The 21,773-nt window shown below is 34.4% G+C and overlaps 4 protein-coding genes and 1 non-coding gene across 8 annotated transcripts in view; 3 read left to right on the top strand and 2 right to left on the bottom strand.

Annotated features, from left to right (window-relative positions):
• Window positions 1–5,073, top strand: part of LOC114937711 (uncharacterized) — a 123,312-nt gene extending 118,239 nt beyond the window's left edge. Inside the window, exon 6 of the mRNA XM_085483485.1 lies at window positions 1,622–5,073. Within this exon, the coding sequence (XP_085339611.1) occupies window positions 1,622–1,628 (7 nt within the window). The 3' untranslated portion in view covers window positions 1,629–5,073. The remainder of the gene's footprint in view (window positions 1–1,621) is intronic.
• On the bottom strand, window positions 55–8,172 carry Inx2 (innexin 2). Its single transcript, XM_029320835.2, has one exon. It carries the CDS (start codon window positions 7,447–7,449, stop codon window positions 6,373–6,375), a length of 1,077 nt encoding a protein of 358 aa, XP_029176668.1. The 5' UTR covers window positions 7,450–8,172; the 3' UTR covers window positions 55–6,372.
• Window positions 8,173–11,164: 2,992 nt separating this feature from the next.
• On the top strand, window positions 11,165–11,237 carry TRNAR-ACG (transfer RNA arginine (anticodon ACG)). The gene has a single exon. It is a non-coding gene; the product is annotated as a tRNA-Arg (tRNA).
• Window positions 11,238–12,751: 1,514 nt separating this feature from the next.
• KFase (kynurenine formamidase) lies at window positions 12,752–17,508 on the top strand. 3 transcript variants are annotated; one of them, XM_029320845.2, is made up of 9 exons: window positions 12,752–13,053; window positions 15,202–15,332; window positions 15,431–15,521; window positions 15,695–15,796; window positions 16,222–16,356; window positions 16,602–16,680; window positions 16,771–16,962; window positions 17,047–17,182; window positions 17,253–17,508. In XM_029320845.2, the coding sequence occupies exons 2-9, from the start codon at window positions 15,321–15,323 to the stop codon at window positions 17,400–17,402; spliced, it is 897 nt and encodes a 298-aa protein (XP_029176678.1). In that variant the 5' UTR covers window positions 12,752–13,053; window positions 15,202–15,320; the 3' UTR covers window positions 17,403–17,508. The 3 variants fall into 3 exon arrangements, with proteins under 3 accessions (XP_029176678.1, XP_029176687.1, XP_029176695.1); XM_029320854.2 differs by having other exon boundaries at window positions 12,752–13,064; XM_029320862.2 differs by lacking the exon at window positions 12,752–13,053 and having other exon boundaries at window positions 15,102–15,332.
• Daxx (Daxx-like protein) lies at window positions 17,475–21,601 on the bottom strand. 2 transcript variants are annotated; one of them, XM_029320823.2, is made up of 5 exons: window positions 21,340–21,601; window positions 20,859–21,001; window positions 19,551–20,682; window positions 18,671–19,366; window positions 17,475–18,598 (listed from the first exon to the last, which is right to left on the bottom strand). In XM_029320823.2, exons 2-5 carry the CDS (start codon window positions 20,913–20,915, stop codon window positions 17,646–17,648), a joined length of 2,838 nt encoding a protein of 945 aa, XP_029176656.2. In that variant the 5' UTR covers window positions 20,916–21,001; window positions 21,340–21,601; the 3' UTR covers window positions 17,475–17,645. The 2 variants fall into 2 exon arrangements, with proteins under 2 accessions (XP_029176656.2, XP_085339609.1); XM_085483483.1 differs by lacking the exon at window positions 21,340–21,601 and adding an exon at window positions 21,093–21,331.
• Between the last annotated feature and the right edge of the window lie 172 nt (window positions 21,602–21,773).

Genomic DNA, 21,773 nt, shown 5'->3' with positions numbered 1-21,773 from the left:
GAAAGAGGAGAAACGAGGTCACACTGAAAATGTCAAAGAACAAATGTCAAGATGATCGTTGCTTATAATCGTTGATGTTTATTAGTTTAACTTCACAAGAAAACATTTTCGTATTAAAATATATATATATATATATATATATAACATTCATTCCTTTAGAAGGGCAGTGTGTTCTCTGGCCGCACATTATTTTGATCATTCGCACGCGGCTTTGAAGAGCGATGATATTGTATATAAGTAAAAGATACATACATATATGTATATAATATAAGAATATAATAATTTTCTACGCAGCGATGTACATTGTCCTTCGTCCTTCGGGTATGTCGGGGTGGTGTCTCTCGTTCTCGTCCTTAATCACGTCATTCTTTCTTCTAATAATTTATATTATAATTTACGGCGATTTGCCTCCCAAGGAGGAGATAGTAATTTCGAAATCGGATTCTGATGCCACGCACGGAAAATGACGCACGTATCGTATGTTTTGATGCTGAATTTTGATGGCGTGAGCGCAATTTTTTTTCTCGTATTTGTATAGCATCGAAAATACAGAGAACTGACTGGAATTATACCCTTCAATCACGTACATACATATACACACAATTACACACGCACATACACATACAAATACGGACAAAAGGCCCATGACATTATCGTTTAATGACACGTACAGCTACCATTTTCTTTAAGCCCTATCATCATATCGCAGATAGTATAGGTATTATCTCTTCTACTTTTAATTATTTTGTAATTATTTGATATTAACGAAGAAAAAAATCCTAAAATATAAAGAAGGCAATGCGCCAATCTATCTTATATTGTGCGTTGCAAGTCGACACATTTGAAATATGTATATATATATATACTATAAGTTATTCATAATTATTTCCACATAGACACCCTCTCTCTCTCTCTCCTATATATTTATACTATGTAATATATATACTATTATATATATATATATTTATTTATTTTTCCTGTCTTATCACTGTGCAGTAGGCGCGAGAACATGTTTCTGTATGGACAAACCTTCTCCCTCTCTTTCAAATGGAATAAATGGAAATCGAGCAGAGGAATGCATGTATATTAATACAATGCAATATCGATGTGTCACATTGCACCTACTGCTGGAAGCGCCGTATATTGTAAAATTCATGAGCAAAAGGAAGCGAAGATTTAATTATCTAGTCGCGGTATAATAACAATTTATATTTCTCGAGTAGAAAATATCTCCCTCTTTTCTTGATTGTATGCAGTTTGAGATATACAAATTAATAAACATTATTTATTTCCATTTTAATTTAATTTTCAGTATCTTTTATCAAATTTTTGATGATGACGAAATGTTGGCAGCTTTACAAATTATACAATCTTTTTTCTATTTCTCCTTGTTAGAATTTAAAATTTCTGTTGAGAATTTTTTAATCCTTTTCTGCAATATTTATAAATAAAGTTCATAGAAAACGGAAAATTATAATAGAAAAGTAAATTATTTCGCAAAAATGCGAGCTTTACTGTGAGGAATGATCAATTGATTATTAAGAGGAATGCATTTTATACTTAGCGTTAATTAGGCACTTATTATCAGCCATAACCCACATCACGTGCAATTTTTTTCTAGGAAATAAATTGAAGAAATGAAAAGTCAAGACAATCATTGCCACGAAAAAGCAACAAGAAGTAAAGCGAGGCGAAGAATATACGCTCATCACGAAAAGCAGAAAAAGGTAATAGTAATATTATGCAAAAAAAAGAGCGTTCTTCAACCGAAAAGTTAACAGGTCGAGTAAAGTGACGCAATAGATAATACCGGCATTTATAAATCGGCATTTACGTAATAATAACTCTACATCTCGTGTATCCCCATCTAAAAACGACATATTACAAACATTATTATGTCGCTTTTCCACGATGCTGACTGCGACTGTTTATACTCGTAGCATCAAGCAGTTGTCACGAGGATTAACAGTTTGTCAAAAATAAAATTAAATAAAATTACAATAATTAAAAAGTTAAATCACACACACATATGAAACCGGATAATGGCTTGTGTTGTCTATAATACGTCTAAAAGTGATACAAAATCACGGGGCGACGAGCAAAGTGTTTCAATTATCTGGCAGTCTTACTTTGAGCATAAGATCTCTCTCACGTGGAAATGTTTTAGATATGGCGGAGAAGCGAATTATACATGTATATAAAATTGAATAATCGAAAAAATATAATAATATTCTTATATTATTATATTATTCGATCACACAATATAATATACATATATATGTATATGTAATTATATATACATATATCTAAAATTAAATTATATATATATAAATCGCTTCGCGCGTTTTTTTTTCTTCCTCTCTTTAATAAATCCCTATTTATATAGCGCTACAACTATTCATTCGTATGCTCCATACACGTTCGTCGCGAAAGGCGTGTTTATACGCGTTCGAGCCAGGACACGTCACAATGTCATGAGAGAGAGATATGTCGGAGAATATCTGCATTCACGTATCGTGAAATTCACGCTGACACGCTAATATCAGATTAGACAGTTTTCACAAAACAGAAAATCTTCGAAATCCTTTTTTAAATTCATTCTAATCGTTTTTATATATATATAAATAAATCTTTATTAAATTTTTATTATAACTCTTTGATAAAAAGATATCGAGGAATTGTGATGTTTCATTTTCGCGCATACAATTTTGTATTTATACATAGGATTAAGATAAGATACGAAATATTGTATTGTCGAGGCCGCGATTGTATCCATATATAAATATACTCCATGTATATCATAGTGAATATAATCGCACGAGCTCTTATTGTTAGCATTGTACAATTTGAACACACTAGTACCGCATCGTAAATGTTTAGCCCTTTACAATCATCTGTTATCTCGTTATTGCTATCTTGATAAAACTTTGACAATCATCTTTAGCATGAAATCAGCGTTGACGTGTCTCTCCTACGTGGACTTCTTCGCGAAAGGTATCGCTGAAAACGGTATTACAAAACCTGATTTCGGCTTCTATCGAATAATACAAGCGAGTCAACGTACTCTGATCGGAATACGATATTAAGTATTCCAGACACATGCGTACACGTCAACGGGATTAAAAAAAAAACATTTCGCGTAAAGAAGAGCTATGTATAGAATATACGAACGATAAAAAAATAACGCTCCTCTCATTTATTTATTTCTTTACGTATCTAAACTATCACCTCAAACGTGATGTCGATGGACAAATGTAGTCCAACAATAATTCTTATCATTCGCGAAATTGTATTTAGATATAATAATTTCAATGTTTTTTTTTTTATTTTACACCTAGAGATATGTACGCGACAATGTTGGAACGTCGCAATATTACTAATATTTATTATAATTGCCGATTCTTATACGCTCTCATGTGATCGTTCTAGTCTTATATGTATCATGAAAGCAAAAATCGAGATGATAAATTTGAGGAATGCTCGTAACATAGCTATTCCAGCTTGGTCCCTCGATACATCACTTTTACATTGTAAATTTCTATCGTAAAAAATAATTGACGAAGAATATCGCATGTGTAATATTCTTAGTACAACACACTTGATCCCTCGATACATTAATCTTATGTATATATATATATTATGTTATATATATATTTAAAAAAAAAAAAAAAAAAAAAAAAAAAAAGACTGACGCAAGATAGAGCGCAACAATTGTAATCTAATTGCGACGTAGTTTCAGTTCCTCGCATAGAAAATTGTGCTTGCATGTCTTTTAGGGCATGGAATGATGAAATAAGAGGAAGACGGACGCGCGTTAATATCTATCTACACACATACATACATACACACAAAGCTCTCCCCTTTCTTCTCTTTGTTATTCCTTTGCGTTCTTTCTCATTCTCTCTCTCTCTCTCTCTCTCTCTCTCGCTCTCTAAGCTCATATCATGTACAATTGAAAATTTTTTGTTCTCTACTATGCCTACAATATACATACCTATTCCTACGATACACTTCTAAAATATATAAGAAAGATCAAACGGGGTATCGATTATGTAACTTTTCACTTAAGAAAAAGTTACATAATCGATAGCCAGTAGTAGTGAAGAAACCAAAAGTTAGGGTTTGCGGGAAACGGCGCGATTGATGAAAAAACATATATAGAATTATACCATAAATGAGAGAGATGTACAAAAAAGTTACGAGTTCGTATAATTGAATAAAGTCAAATAAATCTTTTACGATAAGTAACACACGCGAGCTCTTCACAAATACAAATAGATCTTTCTCTGCGGTTAAATAAATTAAATATATCAAGAACCATTCTACAGATATCTCTTTCTGTCCTTGAGATGTATTTTCAGGTTTCGTAAACCGAAAGAAATAAAGCACAAAATAAAGTGAGAAAAATAAAACAAAAATAAAGATAACACGCCGTTCCTCGCTTTATCACACGCTTTATCCAAGTCTCTAAACGAACGAAGGTTTCCGAGAGTGCCGGGAGGACCTCGCGCTCTTTTTAAGCTCTTTCACAGGTGCTTCTTCTCTCTCTCTCTCTCTCCATCTCTCTTTTTTCCTTCTCTCTCTTCTCGTTTTTATCGAAGGATTTTTTCTCACGATGTGGTGTAAAACTCAAATAAATACTCCGAGAGAAAGGAAACGCGGAACTCGATAAAACTCCCGCACGCGTTTCGCTCTCCTAGATTTTCTCGTGTAACTTTTTGCGAGGCAGGTCGTTCCATCGCGAACAAACGAACGAAGACGTATGTACGTACACGTTCGTGGCTTCGTAGGAATGCAAGCGCGGCAGAGGTTGGTGAAGCGCTTCGCGGAAGACCGGGATTTTTTATTCTCCGCTTGCACGCATATGTATATGTATACACGCCCGTAGGATGTTGTTCATGATGAGAGGCTTTATCCGCAAACTTTATTGCAGCTTTATGTACACTTTGCCGCAGAGAACACATACATGTTGAATAAAAACTCGCGCACGCGGGATGACAATCTGGCTCTCTTTTTTTCCGAATTAATTCGACGAAAGGAAACTAAAAGAATGAAGGAACTTTTTCTTAAGCTCTCAATTAGTGAAAATTATTATTAACTAAACTTGCCAGTCGATGTCATAAACGACCTGCCTCGTAAGCATATATATGCACGAAAAGAAACTTGTTTTACTAAAAGAAAAAAACATGACATTTCCACTCATCGCACGCGTATAGCGAAATACGCAAAATTTGCGAAGATTAAAGCGGCAAACGTTAGATAAGAGTTCGATGGAAGAGTGAAAACTTGGTGCGAGAAAATCTAGGAGCGTGTAAACGAGATGTAAAAAAAATGTAGGAAGCGAATAGAAACGAGCGGAATAGGCGGATGTAAAATCGATGGGAAACTTGGCTGCCGCCTCGATGTGAAAGGATCCTCGAAGACGAGGAGAGAGAGACTTCGACGCGAAGCCGAAGAAGAAAGAAGGCGGCGAATCAGCACGCTTTGTCTCGACCGTAAACCTAACACCGTCGAGTGCAAGCATGTAAAATGCACTCGCGCGAAAGAGAGAGACGCGGCGAGACGCAAAGGTCTTGGTTCATAAGAGAGAAGAAAAAAAAAGAACCCACCTACCGAGGCCCAATTGCACCGACGTGTGTAAAATGTTACATTGTTCTTCTCCGTCTCTCTCTTTGTCTCTCGTTTCGGAGTAAGAATTGAAAATTCGCACAGGCAAAGAAAGCCGAACTTAAACTACGTTAATAATAAAATTAATGATGAATTATCTAGCTACAATTAAGAGAAAGTAAACTTTTTATTATTCCCGATTAACCACGATTGACTAAATCTCACTTCTTTACCGACGTATGAATTCTAAAGCGCAGGGGGAGGTTTATATAAATTATTAATCCGATAATTAACGTAAATCGAATTATGATTCAGGATATATCCTTGAATATAATTCGAGAATCTAAGAATTAATTAAGGTAAAACTAAAATGTCCGATTAGCTCGAGATCTTCCCCTCTCTCTCTCTCTCTCTTTCTCTCTTTTTTATCCATATTATATGTATAAAATGTACTATAGAAAAAAAGATGGCGAATTATATTAATCCGAAGTACGATGGACCAAACCGGCGGTGCAATTCGGCCTAAGAGATGGTAAATTCTTGGAAAATCCTCGTCTTTCTAGCATCCTAGCGATAATCGGTAATTCGAGCTCCTTCCTTTATTTCACTCCTGGTCCCTAAATCTGGAGACTGGTCCTACCGTTCGCTGTAACTGCTCTCTCACGAGCAAGTCAGTCATTTTGCTCTGGCAGAGTAAAGGGATCCTTCGGAGGACTTCTCCCCGAAGAAGTCCTTTTCCCGAGCCGGCACGATCCGATCGTGCGATTAAACGTTCTCCTTTCCCTGAAGTTTGATTGCTAGGTCGGCGATGAGCTGCTTGTAGACAAGCGGGTCGATGTTCTTGCCAAGCTGGTAGAGGACGAACCAGTCACCTATCTGGCACTTGTCGCTGATGGACTTGATCTGATCCTGGGGCGAGAGACGTGAACGAGCTCGCAAGAGCACCATCCGGAGCGCAGAGGCGAATATAACCGCGATACGATAGAGGAGGCTGAGACCGCTCAGGATTGACAGGATGATGAACCAGAACCAGAGGAACACGTAGATCTTCTCGTTGACGATGTTGAGTGGCAGCACGCAGAGACCGTCGAACTTCTGCACCGTACCGGACGCACCATATTTGTGGAATGTGCACTTGGTCACCTTCGGGAAGACCCGGGACATGGGGTCTATACGCTCCTCGGGCTCCATCTCGGTGAATCTGATGACGTCGGAGCCATAAGTGGTGAACTCGCCGTCCAGGAAGAAGTCTATGAAGAAGATCTGGCCGAGGACGTTGATGAAGTTCAAGAGCTCGCATAGGAAAAAGCGGTAAGCGTAGAAATTCTGCGAGTGTAGGTTCGTAGTAAAGTAGTCGACCAGGAGTTTACGCCGGTCGCTTTTGCAGTCCTCGCTCACCACCGGACAGTTGAGGTCCAGCACCAGCATCTTGACTCTACCGCCCTCCCATGTCTTCCACAGGTAACGCGGAATGTAGAAGAGGATCGCTTGGAAGAAGAGGGTGAAGCAGACCCACTGGTAGTACTTGTGGTACTTGATCTCGTCCTCGCCTTCGATGTGAGCAGCCACCCCGGGTTGCACCATGTCCTTACCGACGATGCCGGTTCGTTCCGGGATCGTGAAGGTCGAATAGATCCAGCAGTAGGTGTCCATCACGTGAAGTGGAATCTCATCGACGATGCAGTCGATCGGATCGCCGATGTATTGCCGGGACGTCACCAGAAGGGAGAAGATGATCAGGAGGATCACCGTGGCCTTGTAATGCAGCCGGAACACATTGTTGTCGATGCACACCGAGTCGAGCTTCAGCAACCCCTTCACGGAACCGAACACGTCAAACATGATGGCGGCCTGTAGTCTTACCCTCTTCCTGAAATTCTTATTTATCTACCACAGAAGCTCACGCACACGCGCGTATAAATCGTTTCTCCTTCGAGGATTGCAAACCGATGTGCGCTCTGGTCACAAACCGAATTCGTATTGTACAGGTCCTCCGTGAAGCGCTGCTTCCACGGACGTCGTGCGCGTTCGGCAGCTTCCGCGCTTCCTCGTTTCGCGTAACACCGGACTCTCAACCAACCCCTCGCGGCGGCGTCGTTAATTTCCCTCGGACTCGCACACGTGCGCTCCGGTACGTATACACCCGTATTGTATTCACGCGTTCGACAACAACGGGCCACGCGTTCGCGACACTACGCACGACGTTACCGAGCGTCACCGAGAGCGGTTCTGCCGTAATGGCTGCGTTTGAGACGCGACACCACAAGCACGCGAGGACACGCCACGAGCTGCTCCCTTTTCCCTGTGTGTCTCTCTCTCTCTCTCGCCCTTTCTAACTCTCCCTCTCTGATCACGCTCTTGTCTGTGTCTCGCTCGCACGTTCGCGTCCTTTCTCTCTCCTTCTCGTCTTCTGGCTTACACGCAGGCCGGTCGGGGACCAAGAACTGTTCTCGGTTGCTTCTGCGGCGCGGCAGGGAAACTCCGTCCCCACCTACACAATAGCGAACTGCTCTCCCGCGACCTCCCTCCACGTCCGTCCTCGTCTCTCCCTTTCGTGGAATGATTCCCCGTCGACGCGCTCTCGCTCCTTCGGTGACGCTCGGCCGTTCTCGGCTCGGGCCCCGTTCGGGGAACTCCGGCGCCGCTCGGCCACCGTCGTCGCTCGGCCACCGTCGTCGCTTCGCTTCGCCTCGCCACGGCGGCGTGCTCTTCGCATGGTTGTTACCATGGCGACTGTGGCTACTGAGGCTGCGGGAGCGTGGGATTCTTTCCGAGCGCTTTGCTTCGTTCGCCTTCGCTCGATTAGCGCTAATCGCGATTAAAATGTTTTCTATGTCTTTATTCTAGGGATAGAGAACTCTGTAATTTGTAGATTACTTCCCTCTCTGATCCCGGAATTTATTTATTTTACACGGATACAATGGAGAAAGGATGATTGCATCATCGTGTCGATGAATAATCATGAATGTGTATTTGTGTTAATTATATATATAATATTATATAGATTAATATATTAATAATCTTTCTTATTTGTTTTACATATATTACAATCTTGAAAAATATAAAAACTACGTTTATTAAAGTATCTAAAAGTTAACTACGTAGTTCCAAAATATTAAAAGTTAAATGTATATTTTTTTAATATTTAAAATTTAACTAAAATAATGTAAATCAAGAGAGAATTTCAACCTATTTTTAAATTTATGTTACAAATGAAATCATAGAGAAGGATAAGAAACAAACAGAACAAAGTCTATCGTATTATCATATCCTGTTACGCGATAAAGCGTAATAAGTTGTTTTAACATCCTTCTGTGGGTCAGTAGCATACGTTTGTTACGTCCTGATATCTGACGTAATCCATGAATGAAAATTGGCTAGAGAAGAATTATGTTGCTTTTTATTTTCATAACGCAATGTTGCATCTACTCGGTAATGATATATTTCGCCAAATGCTAATTCGCTATAAAAGTCTCTTTCTTCACCGTTTAACATTTATTTCGAAAGATACACGCGAATCTTACAACACACATACACACACACACACATGTATAAAATATATGTAGTTATAGCTACAACTGTAGCAAGTTTAGGAATTCGAAGAATCTGTTGATCCTTTAGGTTTTTGTTCCTTTTCCGTTTCTTTTCGATACAAAGAAATAGTTTTCCTTTATTCTCAGAACAGGACGAGAGAACCAGAGACAGTTTATACCTCAAAAATTATATATATTATATATATTAGATTTTATACAGGTATTAGAATATGTCTGAATATGATATTCAACTGTCGCTTAAATTATTATATCAAATTAATAATTAACGTTGATATATTGTTCACGAAAGTTCCACAATATTCATGGAAAGAAAAAATCTTTGCGCGCAAATATTTTATAGGGTATCATTGTAGCCAAAATATTCTTGACTAATTTGTAAATGCAATAGTTTTTGGTTCATCAGCGATTAATTGATTAATAAATGTTTGAGCATAATATTTAAAATAATATGCAATAAGGAAACTTACATTTATATAATATAAATTGTTACGTAATTGTTACGTTAATTATGCATAAATTACTAATTTTTATTCATCCTGTGCACCGAATCGTATAAATCATTCACGATCATTAGAAGCGCGTGCTCTAAATATAGAGCTACTGGTTGTAAAGAAGTATCTGTTTCTTCGCTGATTAATTATTCTCGCTAAATCTATATATATATACATATATATTTACATATAACGCTTACCGCTTAAGCTATCGAAGATGATACCTCTGTGCGAGACATCGTGTTCATATCATCATTCGCGAGTAAAGTCAGCGGGATAAGCGCTATCTCGCTAAGCAGCCCTATCGTATTTCGTTGAAAAAGCATCAGACGTTGAGGTAATATAGCCAGCTGTTTGAGTCATCTCGTAGAACAGCGCGTCAGATCATCTCGTTATCTTCCGTTTCAGGTAGGACTTCACCAGGACTTCTCCGGGCACGGGTTCGAATGAATCAGCGAGTTGCACCGCGGAAAAGAGGATCTTTAATTCTGCGTGTGATAGCATGAAGAAGCTCTAAGAAGAAGTCAAAATGCGAGGACTCAAAACCGGTTAACAAGTTCGGGCACAGGTCGCTTTTCGAAGCGCGCGATAAATAATCGCGTTATTTTATCTGCCTGTAAAATGTATGTATATATGTCGAAGAATATATATTTTATTTCATATCTATCGTATCGAAATGACATATATATATAAATATTTTTTTTATTTTATTTTTTCTCTTATTACTTGTGATTAGCACTAGTTTTTATTTATATAGCAATGATAATTTTATTTAATTATTTCTTATGAAAGTTCTATAGCTTCTCTGTTGAAGCAGTTTTTATATCCTCTCTTCGCACAATACATATGATGCATACTGATTCACATTATATAGTTATACAACTCAGCATTGATAAAGTAATGATATCGGTTGATCGTGAAAAAAATTTAGATAAGAGTAAGCCGTATATTTCGTATCGTACAATCTGGGAAATTATATAGCTGTTCGGTATTCTTTTATTGATATCCGCAAAACGAGAAAAAGATAAAAACCATAATACGTATTAAGATTGCAATCTTAAGCTCACAATATTATACAATATACATGACGCATTATCACAGTATTACATGCAATAAATAATATCCCTACGTGCGTAATTCTGCACGTGCTTATGATTCGAACATGATGACATTTAAGAAACATTCAGCTATATAGACGCATGCGTATATTCTTAAAATAATATTTAATTTTTAACGCTGTTTTTATATGCTTTTTTATTCTGACATAAGTTGTAAAGTTATATTTGCATTTCAGGTAAAACTTGTGATTTCACATATGTGTTTTCACATCAGAGAGTGAAAACAGCAGAGGGCTACTATTTTTTAAACAATCCAAAAATAGACGTCTAATAAAATACATGCTACAGATGATTTGATATTATTAGATTTGATAAGCTGAAGACTATTATCTTGTTTTACAAAATTGTGGAAATGATGAATATGACCCGTTACAAAGACCATACATTCAAGGACGGTCCTGTGGCGCAACGGATAACGCGTCTGACTACGGATCAGAAGATTCCAGGTTCGAATCCTGGCAGGATCGTAAAATTTTTTTCTTATTTGAATTATATAAATGTAACATTTAAATTAATTAATGAAAATTTTTTATTTTTATGAATATTATTATAGTAAAAATAACATTTTTACAAATGTAATAAAAGTAAAATATCTTTTATTCTTAAAAGAATGAGATATCTTTTTACTAATCATTAAATTATCACAAATTTAGTTACTTATTTTCAGTTAAAAAGAAAATACTTATTTTTAAGTAAGAAGAAAAAAGCAAAACATGTTACTTAAACATTCGTGAAATTTAAAATTTGTTGTATTCTATAATACGTATTTTATATATTATGCATAATTAACTTTTCAAACACTAATTTTATATTTTTTTTTTTTGCATGTGATTGTTTATTGAAAGAATTGATACATAACTACGATATTATATATCTATATGCTAACATATATTTATATCAAAGCCATTCTTCGTTGAAACTATTATTGTCTCTCGTTATAAATAGACCGAGTTAAAACTGCATCTGTTTTTGTCTTAGATGTCATCTTATCGCACACACATTTGCTGCTATCGTAGACACAATATATGTGTGTAAAAGGATATTTATTCAACGTCACGTTCAGCACTAATTGCCGTCGAGAATATTCACCAATGGGTTAAATAAATTAACCCATCGTCTTACCCTGCACGCAAGAAACAACAATGTGCGTATAAGTCAAGAAGAATCAACTATATAAGAAAATCCGGTCATTATTTTGGTATGTAATACGCGCCTTCGTATATTTATGTTAATTAAAAAATACATTTGTATATTTGTATATGTCAGAGATAAAAATCTGCATTATTATATTATATAATTTTATATAGCAAGTTTTTTTCAATAGATCTCAGAAATTGCAACTAATTTTTAGTTTTTAAATATCAGTTTTATATATATGACACGTACTTTCTTTTACAATTTGAATTCTATTTTTTGCAATTAAGTTTCTCTCGAAGTGAGAATCGCACAACTTTATAATGTTAATCTAATCAATGTCTATAGGATACAATTCCGGCTGCCCATACCCTTTCAAAATTCGAGGTCGGTGATCCTCTTGGTATTTCAAGTATTCAGGAGTTGTATTCATCTCGAGAAAGAAGCTACCTTGGCCAGATGAAGTCATCACGAACTCTTGTTAATTACGTTATCCCACGCTACCTTCGTTACGCTAACACAGTTTTATAAGATATTTTTATCTCGAGACCCCCGAGATAGACATCGTAAAGTACTAACTTTTAACTAAATAAATTCAAGAATTTATTTAACACAAAATAGTCTCATTTTTCTACAAATTTTTATATACACAAGAAAACATATCTTTATATTATACAGAACATCTCTTATTTGCTTTTCGTTCCTTCTTTTACCTATACTCGCATTATGCAGTACAATATATTATATTTGCAACAAAATTTTATATTTATTATACACAACATATGCTCGTTATAATTTATTACTCTTCTGTTGCAATTTTTCTAGTAATACATATATCTTATTAATTACATTTTCGTGAATTGCGAAGCTTTTAAACACCTCTGAATGGTCATTTTAAAAATAACGGTTTATTTCAGATGGATAACATTTTGAGTGGAATTTTGGCAATGTGATACGAACCGTTGGCGACCGGATGAACCCGATGAACGGCTCCTATGAATCAGCTCAAGAATTTTTGACTGCGCGCGATGGGTTTCTCTTACCTGTGGTCTGCGGGTAGGCGTCGACGCGGCACGATTCTCGATATATCAGCTGGCCACGGGTACCTGCAGCTCCACTCTGTCTTTCTCTCGGTCGAAGAGAATGAAGGTAAGACGAAGGTAAGGACGAAGAGGAGGATAACAGAGAGAGAGAAAGGAGAGAGGGCCGGTTTTTCTGGTTTTCCACCTCCGCAACCTGGTGGTCTCCTGTAGTCGTCTCTCGTTACCTTCGTACAATGAGATGTGTACGCGTCTTCATATGATGGTTCGATAAACGAGAGAAGAGCGTATATATTTAGGAAAATTTATTAACATTCTAGTAGCATACGTAAAGTCACGTCTCTCGCTCTCTCATTCATTACTTTCATAGCATGGCACCGACAAAAAAATCTCAATGTACGAATAGCGATTTGATTATATGAATCATATTGACATTATATGTAATAATAGTATATAATATGAGAAAGAAAAAATAAATAATATATAAAATATGATAGAAATATGAGAAAGAGAAAAATAAATAGTATATATAGAATATGATAGTATAATGTGATATAATATAATAAAAATAATTATTAGAGAAAGATAAAACTTATATGATTACAAAGAGTGAAATTCATAGTATGTATGTGTTTGCATTATAAAATTTTTTATGTCTAGAAAATTATCTTAATTTTATTTAACAGTAAGATACAAGTTGCACGACTAATCAGGCTTGCTTCAGGAACCATAATTCATTTTATTGTATCGTGAAATGATTTATTAATAGGGAGAAATGTGCGTGCACACATAGTTTTATTTAAACTATGCGTGCATATTTTATCCCGAGAAATTAATTGTTGACATAAATGTGCATTAAAGTACACCTGCATGTCAAACATATGCATGCCATATGCAAAGTTCTTGTGTCTATTTACTCGCGACACTAAGGACAAACATAGGTAACAAAGCCAGACTATGATATATCATATAACGTACACTATGTAAAACGAGATTCGACGTACATAGAACATATATAGAATCAGAGGAAAACTATCCTGGCGTAACGTTGTGAGGTTTTTGCAAACGACGACAAGCGGATGCGTTTAACATTGAATTACGGTAACATTGAATTAAAGTACCGTTTGATGGCCAATTGTAATTAATACAATTCCACGAATAACGAGAATGTAATTATTGTGATTGGACTATATCGAATACAAATGTTGAATTTGTTAAAATCGTTTGAGATTTTATAAAGTCGGCAAAATTAATATATATAATTTCAAAACGCGATCAAATAATTAGAATGCAATCGCTTGAGAATATTGTAAATCAAATTCTTTAAAAAATTGGTTGATTAATTTTCTTGACAGATATTAATATATGTATATTAATATAACGATCATTGATTCTTCCCATTGCAAAAATTGTTCGCTTATCGACTAAATTATATATTTCATTCAATATATAAAGATAACATTGTTTCTCGTTGTCTCAAATTTTACGTCAAATCAATGAATCATTTACATACCGGTACAAAAGATTTGTTTAATATGATTATAGGACGTCTTTATACGAATAAATAAATTTCAATCTTTATCACACTTTTTCATTTGTTTCTAAACGAAAGAAACGTGTAATAAATAATATAGATATTTTTTGTTAAAAATTCTGACTTTATTGAGTTTATTAAAAGTTGGATGTAATAGAAAGTATAACTAACTATATATTAAAAAGTATAAATACCCTGATAGAAATTTATTACTAGCAACGCCAATTTATCACTTATTTCGAGTACTTAAATAAATTACTGTATATCAGTATTTTAAATACTCGAAATATGATTAATTGGCGTTACTAGTGATAAATTTCTACAAGGATATAACACTAAATCTATCCTATTTTGATATTTATGCGGCGCTATCTGCATAATATATGTCAAATTTCATAATTTACTATTTATAAATCTTATAACGTAAAAAATATTTAAAAAAAAACTATTCACTTCCTCTTGCAAAAAAAAAGAAAAAAAACAGTTTTGCAATGATCTATACATACCTATATATATATTTCGCAAATATATATGTTTCAACTTATATTATATGATAAGATATAGATTTCTCGTAAAAAAAAAGAAACTAATTAACACTAATATGATAAGACTAGAATAATATGACAGACCAGAAATTGGGATATGTACTTTGCTTTATTCTACGTCGCCTTCTCCTCTACTTACGCAACAGAGTGTACTTGTGATCGAAATATTCATTTACAGCGACACGCAAAGCCAGGAAAGTGCATGCAGTGATATCGTTGAAGCAGTTTCTAACGAGCCTTACTGTGAATAACAAGACCTACGAGACCCCTGAAGAGTTAGCAGGCTGCTGATCGAGGATGGCTATGTCTGTACGTAATTTTATCGAGATTGATTTATGCAATCATACTTGTTGCTGAAAAGCACCGAACATGACGTAGCATAATATTTGTGTTGATTTTTTTTATAGAAGCAGGAACGACTGTACACCCCGAGTGAATGGAGTAAACGATATGGATCTGACGAACTGTGTGAACAATTTTTCACATTCTGCGCAAAAAGTAAAAATAGACGTTTTGTATCAAGTTTTATTTATTGCTTCAAACTAGATAGAGCAATCGTTGATTAAAACTTAAATTTTCCTGGTTTTGCAATTACACTGCGTGCGACAAGTGGAAATCTGTCAAATATTATTTATTTAATCGCTAAACTTGTATTTTGTTTATTATTGCAGTCACGGGAAAGGTTCAGAAAACTATAAAATGCGAACTTAATGTTCCATACGGCCCTACGGAACGTACAAAGTACGATATATATGGTACCGATTTACCTGAAGGTACGTAAACAATAATTCTATATAATAAGAGATGACATTACTGAAACCATAAGAAAAAAGAAAATAAATGATAAATTTATAGAATTCATGCTTCAAGATCGATTATTTCAACATGCAAGAAAAAATATGTTTCTAATAAATAATAAGAGATAGAATTAATTTCCAAGAATTGGAAGTTTTTCGCATCTACATAATCTATAAATAGATGATATATGACTTATAAATGATTAATCTTTTCGATCGATACGCAAACATGATGTTTATATAATACATGCTATCAACAAGTACAGCAATAACAAATAATAATAGTTCAATTTGATTCACCTAAAATATAAGTGCTAACAATATTTTGTATTCAATTAAAATATATGTATATTAAAAGACCTATTAAAACATAGATATTAAAAAATAGTTATGTATTTCAGATGCACCAATATTTGTCTTCATTCATGGTGGATATTGGCAGGAATTCAGCAAAGATCTCAGTGGATTTTCGGTACCCTTGTTTGTTGAAAACAAAATCAAAGTAATCAATGTTGGATACGATCTGTGCCCAAATGGTAAGACGGTAAAAATAATTATATTAAATTTGATTGCTGCTTTTTTCACAATTATATTCATATATATATATATATATATATATATATATATATATATATATATAAAACTAGATACCTTGCAGTATCTACATCAAATTAATCAGTTGCTTAATAAAAAATATTTATAATTATATTAGAAATTAGTGCACAGATTAAAACGATTATTTATATTAAAACAGTATTGATTATATTTTCTACCATTTCAGTCAAACTTGGAGACATAGTAGCGCAGATAAAATCAGCGGTCGCGCAAATATTAAAAGATGCAGCCGAATCAGGCTCCAAGTAGGTTGCTCTTCAGCTTCAATCATTTTATATCAGATCTACATCTTTTTTTAAAAAATAAAAAATTTAATTATACAAATGTACATATAGATACGTATGCATAGCTGGACATAGTGCTGGTGCGCATTTGGCTGCGACTCTGTTGCACGACGAAGACTGGATCAACCGTATGACGCAGCAAGGATATTTTGAACTGTTAAAGGGAATCGTATTAATAGGCGGAATTTATAACATAAAACCTCTTGTTGGTACCAGTTTTGCGACAGCCCTTCATCTCACCGAGTAAGCAGTTGATTGTATCTCTGCAAAATATTTAATATATATGCTATAGATACATATACTATACATTTTTGCTCAATGTTTTAGCGAGGAAATTAAAGAATGGAGTTTGTCCACCCTTGATGAAACGGAAAATCATCATATCAGTGGCTTGAAAGTTATCGTAACTGTAGGGGAATGCGATTCTCCTGTATTTGTCAACGAATCACGCGAATACGCCCAAGTATTTAATTAAATATAGTGAATCGAATACAAGAAATTATATATAAGCTAAGATTATATTACTGTTTCAGAAAATTATTTCTATAGTGGATAACGTGGAATACCTGTTACTTCGAAACGATATCGACCACTTCGACATAGTGGAGAAACTATTGGATTCAAACTATTACCTTGCTAAATTGATATTGAAGTGTCTTCGTCCCGATGCGGATACCCGTTAAAAGCTTATGAAGCTAAAATACTTATTTTAATACACTATATTCAATATAAAATACACACATACACACACACAATTTGAATTTATTTAATAAACTTTATTAAGAATTATATTAATATATCAATATATTGGCTTGAACCACATATGTGCTTTATATGATAGGGATAATTAACATCTAAATTGATCAGCTCATATTGGTTTTTATGTAACAATGATCTAGAAAAACAGTTCTTACTCTATGTTCGAGTCATTTGGGTTTCGTTTTCGGCAAATGTACATTTATTTGCTTCGAGACGGATTGTCCTGCCGACTTTTTGGAAATTAAAATCGGCTTACCTTGCTGAATAATTCGTAATATCGTCTCGTTTCCTCTAAAGGGCACTTCATTTCTCGCGGTAACTGAATTTTGTGGTTGATTTTGTCTAGTAACAGTTTGAGCTGGCAATCGTATTATCGTAGATGCACTAATATCACGTACTGGCGCTATAATTTGTCCAGTTCGCGTATTTACCTTTAGATAATTATTCGTAATATTTTGAACACTGATTATATTTTTATTCGTCGGTATAAGCAGTCTTGGACTTTTTACCACAGGAAATACCTTGTCTCCAAGTTTTATAGTGCAAGGTTTGGTAATAGGTGGTGTCTTATTGGTTATAGGTCCTATTTCATTGGTCAGATCAACTACTTCTTTGAGCTGGTTTGTTTCTTTCGACGCATTTTCTTGGGTGATTTTAACTGTTTTCTGTCGACTATCTACCTCCCAAGTCGTGGGAGGTTTTGCAAATGATCGTACTCGCAATAGAGGCTTCTTTTCTTCTTCCTTTTGATTCTCAGTAACAGTTACATCCTCTATCACAGCATCTGTTATTACCTCTGCGACATCTTCTGTTATCACCTCTGTGACATCTTCTGTTACTACTTCTGCGACATCTTCGGTTATCACTTCTGCGACATCTTCTGTTACCACCTCTGCGACATCTTCTGTTATCACCTCTGCAACATCTTCTGTTATCACCTCTGTGACATCTTCTGTTACCACTTCTGCGACATCTTCTGTTATCACCTCTGTGACATCTTCTATCAATGGCTCTGCTACTACTTTGGGTATCACGTCCGCTGCATCCTCTGTTATCGTTTCTATTACAGGATCTGTTATCACTTCGGACATATCTTCTGTTATCATCTCGGGCAGATCTTCTACAACATACACGTAAAATACATGTATATGATTTTTCCCATTTTTTATGTGCAAGTTTAAAATTCACAAACCTTCAGTCCTATTAACATTATTTGCGCAGACTGCTGTAGAACATGTTGATAACAAAACCTTTGGTATTTTTGAATTCACAATGTTCTCTGCAACAATATTGCTACTACATACTTGATGTACAGTTTTCTCACTAATTATCTGGTTCTTCATCTTAGGTTCCAGTCGATTAATCTCTTTTACTGAAGTTTTTAATTTATTATTTTCATTATATTTTTGTTGTGACGTATCTAATATACTTTTATTTGATATAACTTGATTTGTATTCCGGTATATATTTGTTGTACTTATATTACTTATACCATTTTCTACAGATGGCCTAATGTCTTTAACTTTTTTCTTTATTACTTCCTCATTGTTACTATCATCTTCACTTAGACCAGTCGTAGATAGGTCATCCTTGCTTTTATTCTCATCAACACTTTCTTCTTCTTCTTCCTCTTCTTCCTCTTCCTCCGAAATTGGTTCAGTATTATTTTGCTCCTTCATTTTTTTTTCTTTTTGGTAATATTCGTCAAATATTGCAGCTAATCTTTTTTCACCCTCAGTGCGATTGTCTGTTAATTTCTTTGCTAAATCTTTATCTTTTATAGCTGGGTCTTCTCTTGTGTTTTCAAGATATAAAGAAAAAGTATCCCAATAATCATTACGCCTTGTGCGTTGCAAAAGTTCTCCTAATTCTTTGAAGGCTTTTTCGGCTGTAATACATAATAATATATAATAAATAATATGCGTATAAATATATAAACACATATAAATGTATAAATATAACAAACACAAATATATAAATATATATAAATCTAACAAATTAATGACAAAAATCTATATTGTATATATATACACATAAATACACATAAGTATCAAAATTAATATATATCTTGCCTAATTGCTTTTGTTTTGTTTCATCTAAGCCTAAATTCTTTTTTTCATTACATCTATTAACACATTCTAAGATGTCTCTGTAATCGGGAAATATTACATCATCTGTAAGAGATCCTGTCCTTTTTATTTTATTTCTTCGAGAGATTTTAGAATTAATAAAATTTGTTATTGCCTGATCGATAGCAACAATTCGAGTTGCACTTATATGCTTGGGACGCAAGTATACACGTCCCGCATCAGCATTTTCTCCTGTTAATTCACAATATTTATTATATAATTCCACCATTCTTTGTTTATATCTTTCAACTTTTATATAACTACTATCATCCTGATCAAGATCAACCTCATCTTCTTCCAATTGTTTAATTTTTTCCCGACATTTTTCCATGGTTTTTAATACTGATTTAATTTTTTTTCTTGTGCTAGGATTTATATTCTCCTCTCTATCATTCTCATAATCTGGTTCTGCTGCATCAATACTTGATTTGTTTAAACCGTAAGAAGTAGAGGGAACTGCATCATAGCTTTCATTAGATGGTAATATACGAGGTTTCTTTCTGATCCTTGTTTTCATTTCATTCATTACTTCTTGTATGTACACATATATTTTGTTGTCATCGTTTATAATAGCTGCACGCTTGTCATTTAAAAATGAAACAAAATATTCTGAGCTAGTGTAGTCCAAGTCTAACTCTTCATAACGTCTTTTTAATTTATTAATAATTGTTTCCATATCTTTTCTATCGTTATCTTTACTTTTTTGAAGACATAAACTTATAAATGACGGAAAGACATCATGTGCAATATATGATATTCTTTTTTTCTCTTTCACAATCAATTTTGGCTTTTCAATTATTACTTCTTGCTCCTTATTTGGTTGCTCAATATGATCAGACTTTTCAGATATTTGATATAAATCAGGCTGAAATACATGTTCAACCAATGTCATAGCTGTATTTAAACCTGTTAATTTTTTCTTCTTCTTCTCCACGGTACTTTGAGTTTCCTCTTCTGTATTCGTTTTCATTTTACGTTTCAAATTGTTTCCTTCTACTTTTTCATCATTATTGGATAAAGTTTCTACCTTCTCACATGTAAGAGAAACATTGCCCAATTTATATTTTTTATTTTCCTATAATAAATTTTTAATAAAAAAAAGTTTTAGATTCTAAGATTATATTTTATTATTAAAATAATATAATTTTCTTTTTTTTTCCAAACTCTAAGTACACACATAAGATGTTACTCTTACAAAATTTATTTTAAAAATATATAACATAGAAAAATTTCATTAAAGTTCTATCAAACCTTTTGCAAACTCGTCTCCTCGTCGGAAGATATACAAATAATTTCCATTGTTTCCATTATTTTCAAAAATAATGTTAATGTTCAGATATTACCGCCAACGAAATCCGTCCAGGTAACCTATCTTCGAAGCTGTCTTGAACGACCTGTCAAACAACAATATATCAAAAGATAATAATATACAATTTTCATCACGACACAACAATAGTTTTGACACGAATAGCACTGTGATTTCACCAGGTGTCCATTCACAATCTGCGCAATGATGATGTAGCTGATGCTTCGCGATATGTTTTATTACCGAGAAGATACATTTGAGATGATTTTAATAACTGATAATCATCTTCCGGTGTAAATTCACGAAAAATTCGTTGTTTCGAAAATAAAGTGCAAATCTCGCATATTTAGCTTCTTGAAAACAGTAACTTTATGAAAAATTGTAAACCCTGAATTTTCGGTAGATGTTAAATTTCGTTTTACTTACGATTCTATGTCGTTAATTCGGTGAATGGATTCGCAGAGAAAATATGGATACAAATTGAAACAAATGTCCAAAAGCCCGCACTTTAATGGACATGCTCGAAAATCACAACTGAAAATAGATGATATCTAGGTTCAACAGTTTCTCATAGTTCTTACGATATGATAAGAGGGAAGAGACGTGATAAGAGATCAAAAAGTACCGTATGTGTACGTAATTTTTGTGGTACGTATTTATCGCACGATACTGAAGTAAGCGAATTAAAATATCACCGGTGTACGAACAATTTTATTGGTCGATCATTAGGGAAATTTTAGCCTACAGGATGGTACGTCACATCTAGAGATCTATTAATAGCTTCGAGCGTAACAAAACGGTCGAATTAAAGAGAGGGGAAAAATCAGAAAAACAAAAGTATCGTAAAAACCCATTCGGCC

This window comes from Nylanderia fulva, unplaced genomic scaffold (genome assembly GCF_048542155.1).
Source record: "Nylanderia fulva isolate GAGA-0341 unplaced genomic scaffold, ASM4854215v1 Scaffold25, whole genome shotgun sequence".
Taxonomy (NCBI): domain Eukaryota; kingdom Metazoa; phylum Arthropoda; class Insecta; order Hymenoptera; family Formicidae; genus Nylanderia; species Nylanderia fulva.
The sequence above is the reverse complement of the archived record's forward strand: the minus strand, read 5'-3'. Positions and strand labels throughout refer to the sequence as shown.

What these genes read in the sequence shown, in the direction of transcription:
- Inx2 (XM_029320835.2), bottom strand. Translation starts at nt 7,449, where the DNA reads ATGTTTGACGTGTTCGGTTCCGTGAAGGGGTTGCTGAAGCTCGACTCG.
- Daxx (XM_029320823.2), bottom strand. Translation starts at nt 20,915, where the DNA reads ATGGAAACAATGGAAATTATTTGTATATCTTCCGACGAGGAGACGAGT. An exon ending in AGGAGACGAGTTTGCAAAAG is followed by an intron (nt 20,683 to 20,858) that starts GTTTGATAGAAC and finishes AATTTATTATAG; the next exon opens with GAAAATAAAAAATATAAATT. An exon ending in AACAAAACAAAAGCAATTAG is followed by an intron (nt 19,367 to 19,550) that starts GCAAGATATATA and finishes TATGTATTACAG; the next exon opens with CCGAAAAAGCCTTCAAAGAA.
- KFase (XM_029320845.2), top strand. An exon ending in TGGTACCGATTTACCTGAAG is followed by an intron (nt 15,797 to 16,221) that starts GTACGTAAACAA and finishes TATGTATTTCAG; the next exon opens with ATGCACCAATATTTGTCTTC. An exon ending in GCAGCCGAATCAGGCTCCAA is followed by an intron (nt 16,681 to 16,770) that starts GTAGGTTGCTCT and finishes ATGTACATATAG; the next exon opens with ATACGTATGCATAGCTGGAC.